Source organism: Eucyclogobius newberryi, unplaced genomic scaffold (assembly GCF_026437365.1).
Source record: "Eucyclogobius newberryi isolate DKJ021-1_F unplaced genomic scaffold, fEucNew1.0.hap1 SCAF_10, whole genome shotgun sequence".
Taxonomy (NCBI): domain Eukaryota; kingdom Metazoa; phylum Chordata; class Actinopteri; order Gobiiformes; family Gobiidae; genus Eucyclogobius; species Eucyclogobius newberryi.
The window spans coordinates 35,755,425-35,779,199 of record NW_027315724.1 but is presented as its reverse complement, the minus strand read 5'-3'; the positions used below and the strand labels follow the sequence as shown (position 1 = coordinate 35,779,199).

Sequence of the window (23,775 nt, the reverse complement as noted above, 5' to 3'; positions counted from 1 at the left end):
AGGACTAAACCAGGACTAAACCAGGACTAAACCAAGACTAAACCAAGACTAAACCAAGACTAAACCAAGACTAAACCAAGACTAAACCAGGACTAAACCAAGACTAAACCAGGACTAAACCAGGACTAAACCAGGACTAAACCTGGACTAAACCTGGACTAAACCTGGACTAAACCAAGACTAAACCAAGACTAAACCAAGACTAAACCAAGACTAAACCAGGACTAAACCAGGACTAAAAAACACAAATATTCAAATGGCACAGAACAAATATTTGATGTTTTTAAATCCTGAAAAGCAGAAACTGGACAATGGTCTCGTTAAACTCTGTCCAGCGCTGACCACTCACAGCTGGTCAAATATGATACTTATTAAAATATAAAGTAAAGAAACAAACATTATTCATGTGTCATGTGTTGATTGTTGTTGGTAAATCACCGAGTCACGAGCTGAAACTCAAAGGTCAGTGACCGTGTGTGCGACGGTCAGGAAACATCTGACCGCTCTGCACAGTGACCGCTTTCACGTCTCCAGGCTCCGCTCCCACCGCCGTCCCACCTCAGCGCAGACAAAAGGCCCTGTCACGGCCCCACAATGCGGCCCATTCTGCTGCGCGAGCCCCTTCGCCGTTACCCAGCATGCCCCGCTGCCCCGCCACCGGCCCACAAGCGAAACCATTGTCCCGGCTCACCTTTTGTGGACAGTGAGACGCGATGACACCACGGCAACCGAGTGGACGCTGACAGTGAACGTGGTGTCACGGGCCGGTGCGAGGGCCCGTGAGGACCCGCGGGCCGCCGATCGGCCCGATAAACGTGAGCCGAGGTGGGGGAGGAGCCAAGACTTCAGGCTCATAGAATAAACGCCCAAGAAACGACTCATATTAGAGCGTTAGATATTATAAATTGATACTCTAAAACTCTAATATTATATACTGATACTGTACTCTAAAACGTGCTTTGCTAGCTTTGTGTCGCTAACGTGCTTTGCTAGCTTTGTGTCGCTAACGTGCTTTGCTAGCTTTGCGTTGCTAAGGCTCCACGTAGTCGTTAGCATCAGTGGAAACACGGCGCTTTAGCACGAGATCAAGTCAGAGTTTTGGAGACAAATGATTCTTTAGTGTTTCTCTGCTTTTTGCCTCTTGTTTTGGAGTCTGCGTTCTCTCTCTCGTCCAATCATCTGGCTGTGCTGTGAAGCTCCTCCCCCTGAGCTAAAGTCCACCTGGAGCCCAAGAGCCAGAGCGCTTTGGGAGCCAGAACCTCTCAGGGGCCACTTTGGATCCAAGACACGGCCCAGACCAGAGACTTAAGACAGAGACAGACTTTAGGACTGGACAAAGTGAACCAGTGGAAACGTGGCTCATCAGTGGAAAATATTAAAACATTTGATTTATAAATATTGACCAAAGTATAAGTATAAGTTCTGTCGTTTCAAGAGAGGAAAATGGAGATTTAACATTTTAGTCGTATCACTCGTGTGTTTTGAGTGACATGTTCTGGTTGGACTGTAGGGGGCTCATGGACTGTAGGGGGGCTCATGGACTGTAGGGGGCTCATGGACTGTAGGGGGCTCATTGACTGTAGGGGGCACATTGACTGTAGGGGGCTCATGGACTGTAGGGGGCTCATGGACTGAAGGGGACTCATTGACTGTAGGGGGCTCATGGACTGTAGGGGGCTCATGGACTGAAGGGGACTCATTGACTGTAGTGGGCTCATGGACTGTAGGGGGCTCATGGACTGTAGGGGGGCTCATGGACTGTAGGGGACTCATTGACTGTAGGGGGCTCATGGACTGTAGGGGGGCTCATGGACTGTAGGGGGCTCATTGACTGTAGGGGGCTCATTGACTCTAGGGGGCTCATGAACTGTAGGGGGGCTCATGGACTGTAGGGGGGCTCATGGACTGTAGGGAGGCTCATTGACTGTAGGGGGCTCATGGACTGAAGGGGACTCATTGACTGTAGGGGGCTCATGGACTGTAGGGGGCTCATGGACTGTAGGGGGGCTCATGGACTGTAGGGGACTCATGGACTGTAGGGGACTCATGGACTGTAGGGGTCTCATGGACTGTAGGGGGGCTCATGGACTGTAGGGGTCTCATGGACTGTAGGGGTCTCATGGACTGTAGGGGGGCTCATTGACTGTAGGGGGCTCATTGACTGTAGGGGGCTCATTGACTCTAGGGGGCTCATGAACTGTAGGGGGGCTCATGGACTGTAGGGGGGCTCATGGACTGTAGGGGGGCTCATTGACTGTAGGGGGCTCATGGACTGAAGGGGACTCATTGACTGTAGGGGGCTCATGGACTGTAGGGGGCTCATGGACTGTAGGGGGGCTCATGGACTGTAGGGGACTCATGGACTGTAGGGGACTCATGGACTGTAGGGGTCTCATGGACTGTAGGGGGGCTCATGGACTGTAGGGGTCTCATGGACTGTAGGGGTCTCATGGACTGTAGGGGGGCTCATTGACTGTAGGGGGCTCATGGACTGTAGGGGGCTCATGGACTGTAGGGGGCTCATTGACTGTAGGGGGGCTCATTGACTGTAGGGGGGCTCATGGACTGTAGGGGGGCTCATTGACTGTAGGGGGCTCATGGACTGTAGGGGGCTCATGGACTGTAGGGGTCTCATTGACTGTAGGGGGCTCATTGACTGTAGGGGGCTCATGGACTGTAGGGGGGCTCATTGACTGTAGGGGGCTCATGGACTGTAGGGGGGCTCATGGACTGTAGGGGGGCTCATTGACTGTAGGGGGCTCATTGACTGTAGGGGGCTCTTGGACTGTAGGGGACTCATTGACTGTAGGGGGCTCATTGACTGTAGGGGGCTCATTGACTGTAGGGGGCTCATGGACTGTAGGGGGGCTCATGGACTGTAGGGGGGCTCATGGACTGTAGGGGGCTCATTGACTGTAGGGGGCTCTTGGACTGTAGGGGGCTCTTGGACTGTAGGGGACTCATTGACTGTAGGGGGCTCATTGACTGTAGGGGGCTCATGGACTGTAGGGGGCTCATTGACTGTAGGGGGCTCATTGACTGTAGGGGTCTCATTGACTGTAGGGGGCTCATGGACTGTAGGGGGGCTCATTGACTGTAGGGGGGCTCATTGACTGTAGGGGTCTCATGGACTGTAGGGGTCTCATGGACTGTAGGGGGCTCATTGACTGTAGGGGGCTCATTGACTGTAGGGGGGCTCATTGACTGTAGGGGGCTCATGGACTGTAGGGGGCTCATTGACTGTAGGGGGGCTCATTGACTGTAGGGGTCTCATTGACTAGGGGGCTCATCGACTGTAGGGGGCTCATGGACTGTAGGGGGCTCATTGACTGTATGGGGCTCATTGACTGTAGGGGGCTCATGAACAGTAGGTGGGCTCATGGACTGTAGGGGGGCTCATTGACTGTAGGGGGCTCATTGACTGTAGGGGGCTCATTGACTGTAGGGGTCTCATTGACTGTAGGGGGCTCATGGACTGTAGGGGGGCTCATTGACTGTAGGGGGGCTCATTGACTGTAGGGGGGCTCATTGACTGTAGGGGTCTCATGGACTGTAGGGGTCTCATGGACTGTAGGGGGCTCATTGACTGTAGGGGGCTCATTGACTGTAGGGGGGCTCATTGACTGTAGGGGGCTCATGGACTGTAGGGGGCTCATTGACTGTAGGGGGGCTCATTGACTGTAGGGGTCTCATTGACTAGGGGGCTCATCGACTGTAGGGGGCTCATGGACTGTAGGGGGCTCATTGACTGTATGGGGCTCATTGACTGTAGGGGGCTCATGAACAGTAGGGGGGCTCATGGACTGTAGGGGGGCTCATTGACTGTAGGGGGCTCATGGACTGTAGGGGGGCTCATTGACTGTAGGGGGCTCATGGACTGAAGGGGACTCATTGACTGTAGGGGGCTCATGGACTGTAGGGGGCTCATGGACTGTAGGGGGCTCATTGACTGTAGGGGGCACATTGACTGTAGGGGGCTCATGGACTGTAGGGGACTCATTGACTGTAGGGGGCTCATTGACTGTAGGGGGCTCATTGACTGTAGGGGGCTCATGGACTGTAGGGGGCTCATTGACTGTAGGGGGCTCATGGACTGTAGGGGGCTCATTGACTGTAGGGGGCTCATTGACTGTAGGGGTCTCATTGACTGTAGGGGGCTCATGGACTGTAGGGGGGCTCATTGACTGTAGGGGGCTCATGGACTGTAGGGGGCTCATTGACTGTAGGGGGCTCATGGACTGTAGGGGGCTCATGGACTGTAGGGGACTCATTGACTGTAGGGGGCTCATGGACTGTAGGGGGCTCATTGACTGTAGGGGGCTCATTGACTGTAGGGGGCTCATGGACTGTAGGGGTCTCATTTACTGTAGGGGGCTCATGGACTGTAGGGGGGCTCATTGACTGTAGGGGGCTCATGGACTGTAGGGGGCTCATTGACTGTAGGGGGGCTCATTGACTGTAGGGGTCTCATTGACTAGGGGGCTCATGGACTGTAGGGGGCTCATTGACTGTAGGGGGCTCATTGACTGTAGGGGGGCTCATTGACTGTAGGGGGCTCATTGACTGTAGGGGGCTCATTGACTGTAGGGGGGCTCATTGACTGTAGGGGTCTCATTGACTAGGGGGCTCATGGACTGTAGGGGGCTCATGGACTGTAGGGGGCTCATTGACTGTAGGGGGCTCATGAACAGTAGGGGGGCTCATGGACTGTAGGGGGGTTCATTGACTGTAGGGGGCTCATGGACTGTAGGGGGGCTCATTGACTGTAGGGGGCTCATGGACTGAAGGGGACTCATTGATTGTAGGGGGCTCATGGACTGTAGGGGGCTCATGGACTGTAGGGGGGCTCAAGGACTGTAGGGGACTCATTGACTGTAGGGGGCTCATTGACTGTAGGGGGCTCATTGACTGTAGGGGGCTCATGGACTGTAGGGGGGCTCATGGACTGTAGGGGGCTCATTGACTGTAGGGGGCTCATTGACTCTAGGGGGCTCATGAACTGTAGGGGGGCTCATGGACTGTAGGGGGGCTCATTGACTGTAGGGGGGCTCATGGACTGTAGGGGGGCTCATTGACTGTAGGGGGCTCATGGACTGAAGGGGACTCATTGACTGTAGGGGGCTCATGGACTGTAGGGGGCTCATGGACTGTAGGGGACTCATGGACTGTAGGGGACTCATGGACTGTAGGGGTCTAATGGACTGTACGGGGGCTCATTGACTGTAGGGGTCTCATGGACTGTAGGGGTCTCATGGACTGTAGGGGGGCTCATTGACTGTAGAGGGGCTCATGGACTGTAGGGGGGCTCATTGACTGTAGGGGGCTCATGGACTGAAGGGGACTCATTGACTGTAGGTGGCTCATGGACTGTAGGGGGCTCATGGACTGTAGGGGACTCATGGACTGTAGGGGACTCATGGACTGTAGGGGTCTAATGGACTGTAGGGGGGCTCATTGACTGTAGGGGTCTCATGGACTGTAGGGGTCTCATGGACTGTAGGGGTCTCATGGACTGTAGGGGGCTCATTGACTGTAGGGGGGCTCATTGACTGTAGAGGGGCTCATGGACTGTAGGGGGGCTCATTGACTGTAGGGGGCTCATGGACTGTAGGGGGGCTCATTGACTGTAGGGGGCTCATGGACTGTAGGGGGGCTCATTGACTGTAGGGGTCTCATTGACTGTAGGGGGCTCATGGACTGTAGGGGGCTCATTGACTGTAGGGGGCTCATGGACTGTAGGGGGGCTCATTGACTGTGGGGGGCTCATTGACTGTAGGGGACTCATGGACTGTAGGGGGCTCATTGACTGTAGGGGGCTCATTGACTGTAGGGGGCTCTTGGACTGTAGGGGACTCATTGACTGTAGGGGACTCATTGACTGTAGGGGGCTCATGGACTGTAGGGGGCTCATGGACTGTAGGGGGCTCATTGACTGTAGGGGGCTCATTGACTGTAGGGGGCTCATGGACTGAAGGGGACTCATTGACTGTAGGGGGCTCATGGACTGTAGGGGGCTCATGGACTGTAGGGGACTCATGGACTGTAGGGGACTCATGGACTGTAGGGGTCTAATGGACTGTAGGGGGGCTCATTGACTAGGGGTCTCATGGACTGTAGGGGTCTCATGGACTGTAGGGGGCTCATTGACTGTAGGGGGGCTCATTGACTGTAGAGGGGCTCATGGACTGTAGGGGGGCTCATTGACTGTAGGGGGCTCATGGACTGTAGGGGGGCTCATTGACTGTAGGGGGCTCATGGACTGTAGGGGGGCTCATTGACTGTAGGGGTCTCATTGACTGTAGGGGGCTCATGGACTGTAGGGGGGCTCATTGACTGTAGGGGGCTCATGGACTGTAGGGGGGCTCATTGACTGTGGGGGGCTCATTGACTGTAGGGGACTCATGGACTGTAGGGGGCTCATTGACTGTAGGGGGCTCATTGACTGTAGGGGGCTCTTGGACTGTAGGGGACTCATTGACTGTAGGGGACTCATTGACTGTAGGGGGCTCATGGACTGTAGGGGGCTCATTGACTGTAAAGGGGCTCATTGACTGTAGGGGGCTCATGGACTGTAGGGGGCTCATTGACTGTAGGGGGCTCATTGACTGTGGGGGGCTCATTGACTGTAGGGGACTCATGGACTGTAGGGGGCTCATTGACTGTAGGGGGCTCATTGACTGTAGGGGGCTCTTGGACTGTAGGGGACTCATTGACTGTAGGGGACTCATTGACTGTAGGGGGCTCATGGACTGTAGGGGGCTCATGGACTGTAGGGGGCTCATTGACTGTAGGGGGCTCATTGACTGTAGGGGGCTCATTGACTGTAGGGGGCTCATGGACTGAAGGGGGCTCATTGACTGTAGGGGGCTCATGGACTGTAGGGGGCTCATGGACTGTAGGGGACTCATGGACTGTAGGGGACTCATGGACTGTAGGGGTCTAATGGACTGTAGGGGGGCTCATTGACTGTAGGGGGGCTCATTGACTGTGGGGGGCTCATTGACTGTAGGGGACTCATGGACTGTAGGGGGCTCATTGACTGTAGGGGGCTCATTGACTGTAGGGGGCTCTTGGACTGTAGGGGACTCATTGACTGTAGGGGACTCATTGACTGTAGGGGGCTCATGGACTGTAGGGGGCTCATGGACTGTAGGGGGCTCATTGACTGTAGGGGGCTCATTGACTGTAGGGGGCTCATGGACTGAAGGGGACTCATTGACTGTAGGGGGCTCATGGACTGTAGGGGGCTCATGGACTGTAGGGGACTCATGGACTGTAGGGGACTCATGGACTGTAGGGGTCTAATGGACTGTAGGGGGGCTCATTGACTGTAGGGGTCTCATGGACTGTAGGGGTCTCATGGACTGTAGGGGGCTCATTGACTGTAGGGGGGCTCATTGACTGTAGAGGGGCTCATGGACTGTAGGGGGGCTCATTGACTGTAGGGGGCTCATGGACTGTAGGGGGGCTCATTGACTGTAGGGGGCTCATGGACTGTAGGGGGGCTCATTGACTGTAGGGGTCTCATTGACTGTAGGGGGCTCATGGACTGTAGGGGGGCTCATTGACTGTAGGGGGCTCATGGACTGTAGGGGGGCTCATTGACTGTGGGGGGCTCATTGACTGTAGGGGACTCATGGACTGTAGGGGGCTCATTGACTGTAGGGGGCTCATTGACTGTAGGGGGCTCTTGGACTGTAGGGGACTCATTGACTGTAGGGGACTCATTGACTGTAGGGGGCTCATGGACTGTAGGGGGCTCATGGACTGTAGGGGGCTCATTGACTGTAGGGGGCTCATTGACTGTAAAGGGGCTCATTGACTGTAGGGGGCTCATGGACTGTAGGGGGCTCATTGACTGTAGGGGGGCTCATTGACTGTAGGGTTCTCATTGACTAGGGGGCTCATGGACTGTAGGGGGCTCATGGACTGTAGGGGGCTCATTGACTGTAGGGGGCTCATTGACTGTAGGGGGGCTCATTGACTGTAGGGGGGCTCATTGACTGTAGGGGGCTCATGGACTGTAGGGGGCTCATTGACTGTAGGGGGGCTCATTGACTGTAGGGGTCTCATTGACCAGGGGGCTCATGGACTGTAGGGGGCTCATGGACTGTAGGGGGCTCATTGACTGTATGGGGCTCATTGACTGTAGGGGGCTCATGAACAGTAGGGGGGCTCATGGACTGTAGGGGGGCTCATTGACTGTAGGGGGCTCATGGACTGTAGGGGGGCTCATTGACTGTAGGGGGCTCATGGACTGTAGGGGGGCTCATTGACTGTAGGGGGGCTCATTGACTGTAGGGGGCTCATGGACTGTAGGGGGCTCATTGACTGTAGGGGGGCTCATTGACTGTAGGGGTCTCATTGACCAGGGGGCTCATGGACTGTAGGGGGCTCATGGACTGTAGGGGGCTCATTGACTGTATGGGGCTCATTGACTGTAGGGGGCTCATGAACAGTAGGGGGGCTCATGGACTGTAGGGGGGGCTCATTGACTGTAGGGGGCTCATGGACTGTAGGGGGGCTCATTGACTGTAGGGTGCTCATGGACTGTAGGGGGCTCATGGACTGTAGGGGGGCTCATGGACTGTAGGGGACTCATTGACTGTAGGGGGCTCATTGACTGTAGGGGGCTCATTGACTGTAGGGGGCTCATGGACTGTAGGGGGGCTCATGGACTGTAAGGGGCTCATTGACTGTAGGGGGCTCATTGACTCTAGGGGGCTCATGGACTGTAGGGGGGCTCATTGACTGTAGGGGGCTCATGGACTGTAGGGGGGCTCATTGACTGTAGGGGGCTCATGGACTGAAGGGGACTCATTGACTGTAGGGGGCTCATGGACTGTAGGGGGCTCATGGACTGTAGGGGGGCTCATGGACTGCAGGGGACTCATGGACTGTAGGGGACTCATGGACTGTAGGGGTCTCATGGACTGTAGGGGTCTCATGGACTGTAGGGGTCTCATGGACTGTAGGGGGGCTCATGGACTGTAGGGGGCTCATGGACTGTAGGGGGCTCATGGACTGTAGGGGTCTCATTGACTGTAGGGGGCTCATTGACTGTAGGGGGCTCATGGACTGTAGGGGGGCTCATTGACTGTAGGGGGCTCATGGACTGTAGGGGGGCTCATGGACTGTAGGGGGGCTCATTGACTGTAGGGGGCTCATTGACTGTAGGGGGCTCTTGGATTGTAGGGGACTCATTGACTGTAGGGGGCTCATTGACTGTAGGGGGCTCATGGACTGTAGGGGGCTCATTGACTGTAGGGGGCTCATGGACTGTAGGGGGGCTCATGGACTGTAGGGGGGCTCATGGACTGTAGGGGGCTCATTGACTGTAGGGGGCTCTTGGACTGTAGGGGACTCATTGACTGTAGGGGGCTCATGGACTGTAGGGGGCTCATGGACTGTAGGGGGCTCATTGACTGTAGGGGGCTCATTGACTGTAGGGGGCTCATTGACTGTAGGGGGCTCTTGGACTGTAGGGGACTCATTGACTGTAGGGGGCTCATGGACTGTAGGGGGGCTCATTGACTGTAGGGGGGCTCATTGACTGTAGGGGGGCTCATTGACTGTAGGGGTCTCATGGACTGTAGGGGGCTCATTGACTGTAGGGGGCTCATTGACTGTAGGGGGCTCATTGACTGTAGGGAGGCTCATTGACTGTAGGGGGCTCATGGACTGTAGGGGGCTCATTGACTGTAGGGGGGCTCATTGACTGTAGGGGTCTCATTGACTAGGGGGCTCATCGACTGTAGGGGGCTCATGGACTGTAGGGGGCTCATTGACTGTATGGGGCTCATTGACGGTTGGGGGCTCATGAACAGTAGGGGGGCTCATGGACTGTAGGGGGGCTCATTGACTGTAGGGGGCTCATGGACTGTAGGGGGGCTCATTGACTGTAGGGGGCTCATGGACTGAAGGGGTCTAATGGACTGTAGGGGGGCTCATTGACTAGGGGTCTCATGGACTGTAGGGGGGCTCATTGACTAGGGGTCTCATGGACTGTAGGGGTCTCATGGACTGTAGGGGGCTCATTGACTGTAGGGGGGCTCATTGACTGTAGAGGGGCTCATGGACTGTAGGGGGGCTCATTGACTGTAGGGGGCTCATGGACTGTAGGGGGGCTCATTGACTGTAGGGGGCTCATGGACTGTAGGGGGGCTCATTGACTGTAGGGGTCTCATTGACTGTAGGGGGCTCATGGACTGTAGGGGGGCTCATTGACTGTAGGGGGCTCATGGACTGTAGGGGGGCTCATTGACTGTGGGGGGCTCATTGACTGTAGGGGACTCATGGACTGTAGGGGGCTCATTGACTGTAGGGGGCTCATTGACTGTAGGGGGCTCTTGGACTGTAGGGGACTCATTGACTGTAGGGGACTCATTGACTGTAGGGGGCTCATGGACTGTAGGGGGCTCATTGACTGTAGGGGGCTCATTGACTGTAAAGGGGCTCATTGACTGTAGGGGGCTCATGGACTGTAGGGGGCTCATTGACTGTAGGGGGCTCATTGACTGTGGGGGGCTCATTGACTGTAGGGGACTCATGGACTGTAGGGGGCTCATTGACTGTAGGGGGCTCATTGACTGTAGGGGGCTCTTGGACTGTAGGGGACTCATTGACTGTAGGGGACTCATTGACTGTAGGGGGCTCATGGACTGTAGGGGGCTCATGGACTGTAGGGGGCTCATTGACTGTAGGGGGCTCATTGACTGTAGGGGGCTCATTGACTGTAGGGGGCTCATGGACTGAAGGGGGCTCATTGACTGTAGGGGGCTCATGGACTGTAGGGGGCTCATGGACTGTAGGGGACTCATGGACTGTAGGGGACTCATGGACTGTAGGGGTCTAATGGACTGTAGGGGGGCTCATTGACTGTAGGGGGGCTCATTGACTGTGGGGGGCTCATTGACTGTAGGGGACTCATGGACTGTAGGGGGCTCATTGACTGTAGGGGGCTCATTGACTGTAGGGGGCTCTTGGACTGTAGGGGACTCATTGACTGTAGGGGACTCATTGACTGTAGGGGGCTCATGGACTGTAGGGGGCTCATGGACTGTAGGGGGCTCATTGACTGTAGGGGGCTCATTGACTGTAGGGGGCTCATGGACTGAAGGGGACTCATTGACTGTAGGGGGCTCATGGACTGTAGGGGGCTCATGGACTGTAGGGGACTCATGGACTGTAGGGGACTCATGGACTGTAGGGGTCTAATGGACTGTAGGGGGGCTCATTGACTGTAGGGGTCTCATGGACTGTAGGGGTCTCATGGACTGTAGGGGGCTCATTGACTGTAGGGGGGCTCATTGACTGTAGAGGGGCTCATGGACTGTAGGGGGGCTCATTGACTGTAGGGGGCTCATGGACTGTAGGGGGGCTCATTGACTGTAGGGGGCTCATGGACTGTAGGGGGGCTCATTGACTGTAGGGGTCTCATTGACTGTAGGGGGCTCATGGACTGTAGGGGGGCTCATTGACTGTAGGGGGCTCATGGACTGTAGGGGGGCTCATTGACTGTGGGGGGCTCATTGACTGTAGGGGACTCATGGACTGTAGGGGGCTCATTGACTGTAGGGGGCTCATTGACTCTAGGGGGCTCTTGGACTGTAGGGGACTCATTGACTGTAGGGGACTCATTGACTGTAGGGGGCTCATGGACTGTAGGGGGCTCATGGACTGTAGGGGGCTCATTGACTGTAGGGGGCTCATTGACTGTAAAGGGGCTCATTGACTGTAGGGGGCTCATGGACTGTAGGGGGCTCATTGACTGTAGGGGGGCTCATTGACTGTAGGGTTCTCATTGACTAGGGGGCTCATGGACTGTAGGGGGCTCATGGACTGTAGGGGGCTCATTGACTGTAGGGGGCTCATTGACTGTAGGGGGGCTCATTGACTGTAGGGGGGCTCATTGACTGTAGGGGGCTCATGGACTGTAGGGGGCTCATTGACTGTAGGGGGGCTCATTGACTGTAGGGGTCTCATTGACCAGGGGGCTCATGGACTGTAGGGGGCTCATGGACTGTAGGGGGCTCATTGACTGTATGGGGCTCATTGACTGTAGGGGGCTCATGAACAGTAGGGGGGCTCATGGACTGTAGGGGGGCTCATTGACTGTAGGGGGCTCATGGACTGTAGGGGGGCTCATTGACTGTAGGGGGCTCATGGACTGTAGGGGGGCTCATTGACTGTAGGGGGGCTCATTGACTGTAGGGGGCTCATGGACTGTAGGGGGCTCATTGACTGTAGGGGGCTCATTGACTGTAGGGGTCTCATTGACCAGGGGGCTCATGGACTGTAGGGGGCTCATGGACTGTAGGGGGCTCATTGACTGTATGGGGCTCATTGACTGTAGGGGGCTCATGAACAGTAGGGGGGCTCATGGACTGTAGGGGGGCTCATTGACTGTAGGGGGCTCATGGACTGTAGGGGGGCTCATTGACTGTAGGGGGCTCATGGACTGTAGGGGGCTCATGGACTGTAGGGGGGCTCATGGACTGTAGGGGACTCATTGACTGTAGGGGGCTCATTGACTGTAGGGGGCTCATTGACTGTAGGGGGCTCATGGACTGTAGGGGGGCTCATGGACTGTAAGGGGCTCATTGACTGTAGGGGGCTCATTGACTCTAGGGGGCTCATGGACTGTAGGGGGGCTCATTGACTGTAGGGGGCTCATGGACTGTAGGGGGGCTCATTGACTGTAGGGGGCTCATGGACTGAAGGGGACTCATTGACTGTAGGGGGCTCATGGACTGTAGGGGGCTCATGGACTGTAGGGGGGCTCATGGACTGCAGGGGACTCATGGACTGTAGGGGACTCATGGACTGTAGGGGTCTCATGGACTGTAGGGGTCTCATGGACTGTAGGGGGGCTCATGGACTGTAGGGGGCTCATGGACTGTAGGGGGCTCATTGACTGTAGGGGGGCTCATTGACTGTAGGGGGGCTCATGGACTGTAGGGGGGCTCATTGACTGTAGGGGGCTCATTGACTGTAGGGGGCTCATGGACTGTAGGGGTCTCATTGACTGTAGGGGGCTCATTGACTGTAGGGGGCTCATGGACTGTAGGGGGGCTCATTGACTGTAGGGGGCTCATGGACTGTAGGGGGGCTCATGGACTGTAGGGGGGCTCATTGACTGTAGGGGGCTCATTGACTGTAGGGGGCTCTTGGATTGTAGGGGACTCATTGACTGTAGGGGGCTCATTGACTGTAGGGGGCTCATGGACTGTAGGGGGCTCATTGACTGTAGGGGGCTCATGGACTGTAGGGGGGCTCATGGACTGTAGGGGGGCTCATGGACTGTAGGGGGCTCATTGACTGTAGGGGGCTCTTGGACTGTAGGGGACTCATTGACTGTAGGGGGCTCATGGACTGTAGGGGGCTCATGGACTGTAGGGGGCTCATTGACTGTAGGGGGCTCATTGACTGTAGGGGGCTCATTGACTGTAGGGGGCTCTTGGACTGTAGGGGACTCATTGACTGTAGGGGGCTCATGGACTGTAGGGGGGCTCATTGACTGTAGGGGGGCTCATTGACTGTAGGGGGGCTCATTGACTGTAGGGGTCTCATGGACTGTAGGGGTCTCATGGACTGTAGGGGGCTCATTGACTGTAGGGGGCTCATTGACTGTAGGGGGCTCATTGACTGTAGGGAGGCTCATTGACTGTAGGGGGCTCATGGACTGTAGGGGGCTCATTGACTGTAGGGGGGCTCATTGACTGTAGGGGTCTCATTGACTAGGGGGCTCATCGACTGTAGGGGGCTCATGGACTGTAGGGGGCTCATTGACTGTATGGGGCTCATTGACGGTTGGGGGCTCATGAACAGTAGGGGGGCTCATGGACTGTAGGGGGGCTCATTGACTGTAGGGGGCTCATGGACTGTAGGGGGGCTCATTGACTGTAGGGGGCTCATGGACTGAAGGGGACTCATTGACTGTAGGGGGCTCATGGACTGTAGGGGGCTCATGGACTGTAGGGGGGCTCATGGACTGTAGGGGGCTCATGGACTGTAGGGGGCTCATTGACTGTAGGGGGCACATTGACTGTAGGGGGCTCATGGACTGTAGGAGACTCATTGACGGTAGGGGGCTCATTGACTGTAGGGGGCTCATTGACTGTAGGGGGCTCATGGACTGTAGGGGGCTCATTGACTGTAGGGGGCTCATGGACTGTAGGGGGCTCATTGACTGTAGGGGGCTCATTGACTGTAGGGGGCTCATTGACTGTAGGGGTCTCATTGACTGTAGGGGGCTCATGGACTGTAGGGGGGCTCATTGACTGTAGGGGGCTCATGGACTGTAGGGGGCTAATTGACTGTAGGGGGCTCATGGTCTGTAGGGGGCTCATGGACTGTAGGGGACTCATTGACTGTAGGGGGCTCATTGACTGTAGGGGGCTCATAGACTGTAGGGGGCTCATTGACTGTAGGGGGCTCATTGACTGTAGGGGGCTCACTGACTGTAGGGGTCTCATTTACTGTAGGGGGCTCATGGACTGTAGGGGGGCTCATTGACTGTAGGGGGCTCATGGACTGTAGGGGGCTCATTGACTGTAGGGGGGCTCATTGACTGTAGGGGTCTCATGGACTGTAGGGGGCTCATGGACTGTAGGGGGCTCATTGACTGTAGGGGGGCTCATTGACTGTAGGGGGCTCATTGACTGTAGGGGGCTCATTGACTGTAGGGGGGCTCATTGACTGTAGGGGTCTCATTGACTAGGGGGCTCATGGACTGTAGGGGGCTCATGGACTGTAGGGGGCTCATTGACTGTATGGGGCTCATTGACTGTAGGGGGCTCATGAACAGTAGGGGGGCTCATGGACTGTAGGGGGGTTCATTGACTGTAGGGGGCTCATGGACTGTAGGGGGGCTCATTGACTGTAGGGGGCTCATGGACTGAAGAGGACTCATTGACTGTAGGGGGCTCATGGACTGTAGGGGGCTCATGGACTGTAGGGGGGCTCATGGACTGTAGGGGACTCATTGACTGTAGGGGGCTCATTGACTGTAGGGGGATCATTGACTGTAGGGGGCTCATGGACTGTAGGGGGGCTCATGGACTGTAGGGGGCTCATTGACTGTAGGGGGCTCATTGACTCTAGGGGGCTCATGAACTGTAGGGGGGCTCATGGACTGTAGGGGGGCTCATTGACTGTAGGGGGGCTCATGGACTGTAGGGGGGCTCATTGACTGTAGGGGGCTCATGGACTGAAGGGGACTCATTGACTGTAGGGGGCTCATGGACTGTAGGGGGCTCATGGACTGTAGGGGACTCATGGACTGTAGGGGACTCATGGACTGTAGGGGTCTAATGGACTGTAGGGGGGCTCATTGACTGTAGGGGGCCCATGGACTGTAGGGGGCTCATGGACTGTAGGGGGCTCATTGACTGTAGGGGGGCTCATTGACTGTAGGGGGGCTCATGGACTGTAGGGGGGCTCATTGACTGTAGGGGGCTCATGGACTGTAGGGGGGCTCATTGACTGTAGGGGGCTCATGGACTGTAGGGGGGCTCATGGACTGTAGGGGGGCTCATTGACTGTAGGGGACTCATGGACTGTAGGGGGCTCATGGACTGTAGGGGGCTCATTGACTGTAGGGGGCTCATTGACTGTAGGGGGCTCTTGGACTGTAGGGGACTCATTGACTGTAGGGGGCTCATTGACTGTAGGGGGCTCATGGACTGTAGGGGGCTCATTGAATGTAGGGGGCTCATTGACTGTAGGGGGCTCATTGACTGTAGGGGGGCTCATTGACTGTAGGGGGGCTCATTGACTGTAGGGGGCTCATGGACTGTAGGGGGGCTCATTGACTGTAGGGGTCTCATTGACTAGGGGGCTCATGGACTGTAGGGGGCTCATTGACTGTAGGGGGCTCATTGATTGTAGGGGGGCTCATTGACTGTAGGGGGCTCATGGACTGTAGGGGGCTCATTGACTGTAGGGGGGCTCATTGACTGTAGGGGTCTCATTGACTAGGGGGCTCATGGACTGTAGGGGGCTCATGGACTGTAGGGGGCTCATTGACTGTATGGGGCTCATTGACTGTAGGGGGCTCATGAACAGTAGGGGGGCTCATGGACTGTAGGGGGGCTCATTGACTGTAGGGGGCTCATGGACTGTAGGGGGGCTCATTGACTGTAGGGGGCTCATGGACTGAAGGGGACTCATTGACTGTAGGGGGCTCATGGACTGTAGGGGACTCATTGACTGTAGGGGGCTCATTGACTGTAGGGGGCTTATTGACTGTAGGGGGCTCATGGACTGTAGGGGGGCTCATTGACTGTAGGGGGCTCATGGACTGTAGGGGGCTCATTGACTGTAGGGGGGCTCATTGACTGTAGGGGTCTCATGGACTGTAGGGGGCTCATGGACTGTAGGGGGCTCATGGACTGTAGGGGGCTCATTGACTGTAGGGGGGCTCATTGACTGTAGGGGGCTCATTGACTGTAGGGGGGCTCATTGACTGTAGGGGTCTCATTGACTAGGGGGCTCATGGACTGTAGGGGGCTCATGGACTGTAGGGGGCTCATTGACTGTATGGGGCTCATTGACTGTAGGGGGCTCATTAACAGTAGGGGGGCTCATGGACTGTAGGGGGGTTCATTGACTGTAGGGGGCTCATGGACTGTAGGGGGGCTCATTGACTGTAGGGGGCTCATGGACTGAAGAGGACTCATTGACTGTAGGGGGCTCATGGACTGTAGGGGGCTCATGGACTGTAGGGGGGCTCATGGACTGTAGGGGACTCATTGACTGTAGGGGGCTCATTGACTGTAGGGGGATCATTGACTGTAGGGGGCTCATGGACTGTAGGGGGGCTCATGGACTGTAGGGGGCTCATTGACTGTAGGGGGCTCATTGACTCTAGGGGGCTCATGAACTGTAGGGGGGCTCATGGACTGTAGGGGGGCTCATTGACTGTAGGGGGGCTCATGGACTGTAGGGGGGCTCATTGACTGTAGGGGGCTCATGGACTGAAGGGGACTCATTGACTGTAGGGGGCTCATGGACTGTAGGGGGCTCATGGACTGTAGGGGACTCATGGACTGTAGGGGACTCATGGACTGTAGGGGTCTAATGGACTGTAGGGGGGCTCATTGACTGTAGGGGGCCCATGGACTGTAGGGGGCTCATGGACTGTAGGGGGCTCATTGACTGTAGGGGGGCTCATTGACTGTAGGGGGGCTCATGGACTGTAGGGGGGCTCATTGACTGTAGGGGGCTCATGGACTGTAGGGGGCTCATGGACTGTAGGGGGGCTCATTGACTGTAGGGGGCTCATGGACTGTAGGGGGGCTCATTGACTGTAGGGGTCTCATTGACTGTAGGGGGCTCATGGACTGTAGGGGGGCTCATGGACTGTAGGGGGGCTCATGGACTGTAGGGGGGCTCATTGACTGTAGGGGGCTCATGGACTGTAGGGGGCTCATGGACTGTAGGGGGCTCATGGACTGTAGGGGGCTCATTGACTGTAGGGGGCTCATTGACTGTAGGGGGCTCTTGGACTGTAGGGGACTCATTGACTGTAGGGGGCTCATTGACTGTAGGGGGCTCATGGACTGTAGGGGGCTCATTGACTGTAGGGGGCTCATTGACTGTAGGGGGCTCATTGACTGTAGGGGGCTCATTGACTGTAGGGGGCTCTTGGACTGTAGGGGACTCATTGACTGTAGGGGGCTCATTGACTGTAGGGGGCTCATGGACTGTAGGGGGCTCATTGACTGTAGGGGGCTCATTGACTGTAGGGGGCTCATTGACTGTAGGGGGGCTCATTGACTGTAGGGGTCTCATTGACTAGGGGGCTCATGGACTGTAGGGGGCTCATTGACTGTAGGGGGCTCATTGACTGTAGGGGGGCTCATTGACTGTAGGGGGCTCATGGACTGTAGGGGGCTCATTGACTGTAGGGGGGCTCATTGACTGTAGGGGTCTCATTGACTAGGGGGCTCATGGACTGTAGGGGGCTCATGGACTGTAGGGGGCTCATTGACTGTATGGGGCTCATTGACTGTAGGGGGCTCATGAACAGTAGGGGGGCTCATGGACTGTAGGGGGGCTCATTGACTGTAGGGGGCTCATGGACTGTAAGGGGGCTCATTGACTGTAGGGGGTTCATGGACTGAAGGGGACTCATTGACACTAGGGGGCTCCTGGACTGTAGGGGACTCATTGACTGTAGGGGGCTCATTGACTGTAGGGGGCTTATTGACTGTAGGGGGCTCATGGACTGTAGGGGGGCTCATGGACTGTAGGGGGCTCATTGACTCTAGGGGGCTCATTGACTCTAGGGGGCTCATGAACTGTAGGGGGGCTCATGGACTGTAGGGGGCTCATGGACTGTAGGGGGCTCATGGACTGTAGGGGGCTCATGGACTGTAGGGGGGCTCATGGACTGCAGGGGACTCATGGACTGTAGGGGACTCATGGACTGCAGGGGACTCATGGACTGTAGGGGTCTCATGGACTGTAGGGTTCTCATAGACTGTAGGGGGCTCATTGACTGTAGGGGGGCTCATTGACTGTAGGGGGCTCATGGACTGTAGGGGGGCTCATTGACTGTAGGGGGCTCATTGACTGTAGGGGGCTCATGGACTGTAGGGGGGCTCATTGACTGTAGGGGGATCATTGACTGTAGGGGGCTCATGGACTGTAGGGGGTTCATGGACTGTAGGGGGCGCATGGACTGTAGGGGGGCTCATTGACTGTAGGGGGCTCATTGACTGTAGGGGGGCTCATGGACTGTAGGGGGGCTCATTGACTGTAGGGGGCTCATGGACTGTAGGGGGGCTCATGGACTGCAGGGGACTCATGGACTGTAGGGGACTCATGGACTGCAGGGGACTCATGGACTGTAGGGGTCTCATGGACTGTAGGGTTCTCATAGACTGTAGGGGGCTCATTGACTGTAGGGGGGCTCATTGACTGTAGGGGGCTCATGGACTGTAGGGGGGCTCATTGACTGTAGGGGGCTCATTGACTGTAGGGGGCTCATGGACTGTAGGGGGGCTCATTGACTGTAGGGGGATCATTGACTGTAGGGGGCTCATGGACTGTAGGGGGTTCATGGACTGTAGGGGGCGCATGGACTGTAGGGGGGCTCATTGACTGTAGGGGGCTCATTGACTGTAGGGGGGCTCATGGACTGTAGGGGGGCTCATTGACTGTAGGGGGCTCATGGACTGTAGGGGGGTCATTGACTGTAGGGGGCTCATGGACTGTAGGGGGCTCATGGACTGTAGGGGGGCTCATTGACTGTAGGGGGCTCATGGACTGTAGGGGGGTCATTGACTGTAGGGGGCTCATGGACTGTAGGGGGCTCATGGACTGTAGGGGGGCTCATTGACTGTAGGGGGCTCATGGACTGTAGGGGGGTCATTGACTGTAGGGGACTCATTGACTCTAGGGGGCTCATGGACTGTAGGGGGCTCATGGACTGTAGGGTGCTCATGGACTGTAGGGGGGTCATTGACTGTAGGGGACTCATTGACTGTAGGGGGCTCATGGACTGTAGGGGGCTCATGGACTGTAGGGGGCTCATGGACTGTAGGGGGCTCATGGACTGTAGGGGACTCATGGACTGTAGGGGGCTCATGGACTGTAGGGGGCTCATGGACTGTAGGGGGCTCATGGACTGTAGGGGGCTCATGGACTGTAGGGGGCTCATGGACTGTAGGGGACTCATGGACTGTAGGGGGCTCATGGACTGTAGGGGACTCATGGACTGTAGGGGGCTCATGGACTGTAGGGGGCTCATGGACTGTAGGGGACTCATGGACTGTAGGGGGCTCATGGACTGTAGGGGGCTCATGGACTGTAGGGGGCTCATTGACTGTAGGGGGCTCATGGACTGTAGGGGGCTCATGGACTGTAGGGGGCTCATGGACTGTAGGGGGGCTCATGGACTGTAGGGGGCTCATTGACTGTAGGGGGCTCATGGACTGTAGGGGGCTCATGGACTGTAGGGGGCTCATGGACTGTAGGGGGGCTCATGGACTGTAGGGGGCTCATTGACTGTAGGGGGCTCATTGACTGTAGGGGGCTCATGGACTGTAGGGGGCTCATGGACTGTAGGGGGCTCATGGACTGTAGGGGGCTCATGGAACACCTTTAAACCACATGTTCTGTGTGTTTCAGAGGTTCCTGCTCAGATCCTGAAGAACCTTCTCCTGATCAAACTCTTGCACATTTTAAACTGTTTTTATTGTTTGAGACGGTTTGACCATGTGATTTTTAACACTTTATTCTCTTTACGCCGCAGTGTTTCCTTTAAAAGCTCGAGTTCATTTCACACGCTTCAGTTTGTGCCACTCGTTATCAGTTATTGTTATAATCTGTTTATGACTCTTTCCATTCACGTTTATTGCAGAGACAAACAATTGTATCATGGAGTTTGTTTTTTCCAATGGAAACATCACGACTTTCGCTGGACCGTTAGCGTTAGCGTTAGCGCTGCCGTTTACATTTAATATTTTAAAACATTATTATGTCATTGTGATGTGTTTGTGGCGACTGACGATGTAAATGTAGAAAAGAACAAATAAATACTGAATGAATGGAACTTTTTGTAGTATTTTTGCATCACTAGAACTGAGAACTGCATCTATTTAAATACTATAAAGTAAATCGAGGAACTTAAAGGTGCATCATGTAACTTTTCTTAAGTATGATGTCATGACGAATGTTTGAACCTGAATGTTTGAATCTGATTGGTCAAATCGTCACGACAGGAAGTGGAATGTGTTAAACAAAATAAATAAAAGTCAGTAAATCTGCTCAGGCCAAAGCACCTGTGTGGGCGTCGCCGTGTTTGTTTGGGTTCGTCCTTTTGACTTCTGTGATTGGTCAGAGCCACAGCCCGACCTGAAGACTCAAGAGTCAAATATCACCAGAATTCATCCGACGTGAGCATCAGACACGCCCTCTGCACGGGACACGCCCTCTGCACGGGACACACCCTCTGCACGGGACACGCCCTCTGCACGGGACACGCCCTCTGCACAGGACACGCCCTCTGCACGGGACACACCCTCTGCACGGGACACACCCTCTGCACGGGACACGCCCTCTGCACGGGACACGCCCTCTGCACAGGACACGCCCTCTGCACCGGACACGCTCTCAGCATCCGACACGACCTCTGCACCGGACACGCCCTCTGCATGGGACACGCCCTCTGCACGGGACACGCCCTCTGCACGGGACACACCCTCTGCACAGGACACGCCCTCTGCACCGGACACGCTCTCAGCATCCGACACGACCTCTGCACCGGACACGCCCTCTGCACCGGACACGCCCTCTGCACCGGACACGCCCGCTGCACCGGACACGCCCTCTGCCCCGGACACGCCCTCTGGACCAGACACGCCCTCTGCACCGGACACGCCCTCTGCATGGGACACGCCCTCTGCACCGGACACGCCCTCTGCACCGGACACGCCCGCTGCACCGGACACGCCCTCTGCCCCGGACACGCCCTCTGGACCAGACACGCCCTCTGCACCGGACACGCCCTCTGCACCCGACACGCCCTCTGCACGGGACACGCCATCTGCACCGGACACGCCCTCTGCACCGGACACGCCCTCTGGACCGGACACGCCCTCTGCACCGGACACGCCCTCTGCACCCGACACGCCCTCTGGAACGGACACACCCTCTGGACCGGACACGCCCTCTGCACCCGACACGCCCTCTGGACCGGACACGCCCTCTGCACCCGACACGCCCTCTGGACCCGACACGCACTCTGCACCCGACACGCTCTCACCATCCGACACGCCCTCTGCATGGGACACGCCCTCTGCACCGGACACGCCCTCTAGACCGGACACGCCCTCTGCACCCGACACGCCCTCTGGACCGGACACACCCTCTGGACCGGACACGCCCTCTGGACCCGACACGCCCTCTGCACCCGACACGCTCTCACCATCCGACACGCCCTCTGCATGGGACACGCCCTCTGCACCGGACACGCCCTCAAATCTTATAAGCTAAGCAGTAGGCTAACATTTATTAGCATAGCCACTAGCATTAGCCAGCTGCTAACGACCTGAAATAGCTCAGTCTGGAGTGACAAGTCCACTGGACCCTCCTGACCTGTTTTCTCATCGTTTGTGATGTTTGAGGCTAACGCTAACACTGAGTAACAACTCAGTAATGAGTACTAATACTAACGACTACTAATACTAACGACTACTAATACTAACGACTACTAATACTAACGACTACTAATACTAACGACTACTAATACTAACGAGTACTAATACTAATGACTACTAATACTAACGAGTACTAATACTAACAAGAACTAATACTAACGACTACTAATACTTTAACTACAAACTACCTCTGATACTGTTATTATAGTTCACTACTACAAGAGTCAAAGGTCAGGGTCAGGCTTTTATCTGAGTTATAAATGTGCCACTGTAGAATGTGAGTCCCACACAGATGGAACTGTATCTCCAGCCAAGCAGAACCAGAACTAAACTCGAACTAAGCAAGAATTAAACCAGGACTAAACCAGAACAAAACCAGGACTAAACCTGGACTTTGGGTTTAATTTAGCCCAGAATGAGTGAAAATGGTAAGTTTGTCATGGCTTTTATTTACTGTGGGACCAGGACTAAACCAGGTCTAAACCAGGGCTGAACCAGGACTAAACCGGGACTAAACCAGGACTAAACCAGGACTAAACCAGGAATAAACCAGGACTGAACCAGGACTAAACCAGGACTAAACCAGGTCTAAACTAGGACTAAACCAGGACTAAACCAGGTCTAAACTAGGACTAAACCAGGACTAAACCAGGTCTAAACTAGGACTAAACCAGGACTAAACCAGGACTAAACCGGGATTAAACCAGGACTAAACCGGGACTAAACCAGGACTAAACCAGGTCTAGACCAGGACTAAACCAGGACTAGACCAGGTCTAGACCAGGACTAAACCAGGACTAAACCAGGTCTAGACCAGGACTAAACCAGGTCTAAACTAGGACTAAACCAGGACTAAACCAGGTCTAGACCAGGACTAAACCAGGTCTAAACCAGGGCTAAACCAGGACTGAACCAGGACTAAACCAGGACTGAACCAGGACTAAACCAGGACTAAACCAGGTCTAAACTAGGACTAAACCAGGACTAAACCAGGTCTAAACTAGGACTAAACCAGGACTAAACCAGGTCTAAACCAGGGCTAAACCAGGACTGAACCAGGACTAAACCAGGACTAAACCAGGTCTAAACCAGGACTAAACCAGGACTAAACCAGGACTAAACCAGGTCTAAAACAGGTCTAAACCAAGACTAAACCAGGACCAATCCAGGACAAAACCAGGACCAATCCAGGACAAAACCAGGACAAAACCAGGACTAAACCAGGACTAAACCAGGACTAAACTCTTACATTTGAAGAAATCGTTGGCTTCTTCAGGGACTCGTTTTATCGTTCTTAAGATTGTAACATTGTTCTTGTTTGTGCCGCTGCCACAGTTTGCCTCTAATGTGTCGCCTCTCCACAGATTTGACCTGTAACTTTGCCTATGTGTTTGAATTCATATCAAATATGTCTGGAATGTCTCACAGTTTGGCTTTAAACGTGTCCCCATGGAGACGCACAGGTAACGCCACAGGTCAGATCTGTGGAGAGGAGAACCTTTTTAAGACAAAGTGCTGCACGTAAATATAAATAAAGCATAAATAAATAAAAGGGAGTAAAACGGAATAAACGCAATGTAAAAATAAAAATGTAAAATAGACAACC

The 23,775-nt window shown here is 55.6% G+C and overlaps 1 protein-coding gene across 1 annotated transcript in view; it reads left to right on the top strand.

The window, feature by feature from the left end:
• Positions 1–20,245, top strand: part of LOC140368925 (aldehyde dehydrogenase family 3 member A2-like) — a 33,487-nt gene extending 13,242 nt beyond the window's left edge. Inside the window, exon 11 of the mRNA XM_072456095.1 lies at positions 20,140–20,245. Within this exon, the coding sequence (XP_072312196.1) occupies positions 20,140–20,160 (21 nt within the window). The 3' untranslated portion in view covers positions 20,161–20,245. The remainder of the gene's footprint in view (positions 1–20,139) is intronic.
• Positions 20,246–23,775: the final 3,530 nt, after the last annotated feature.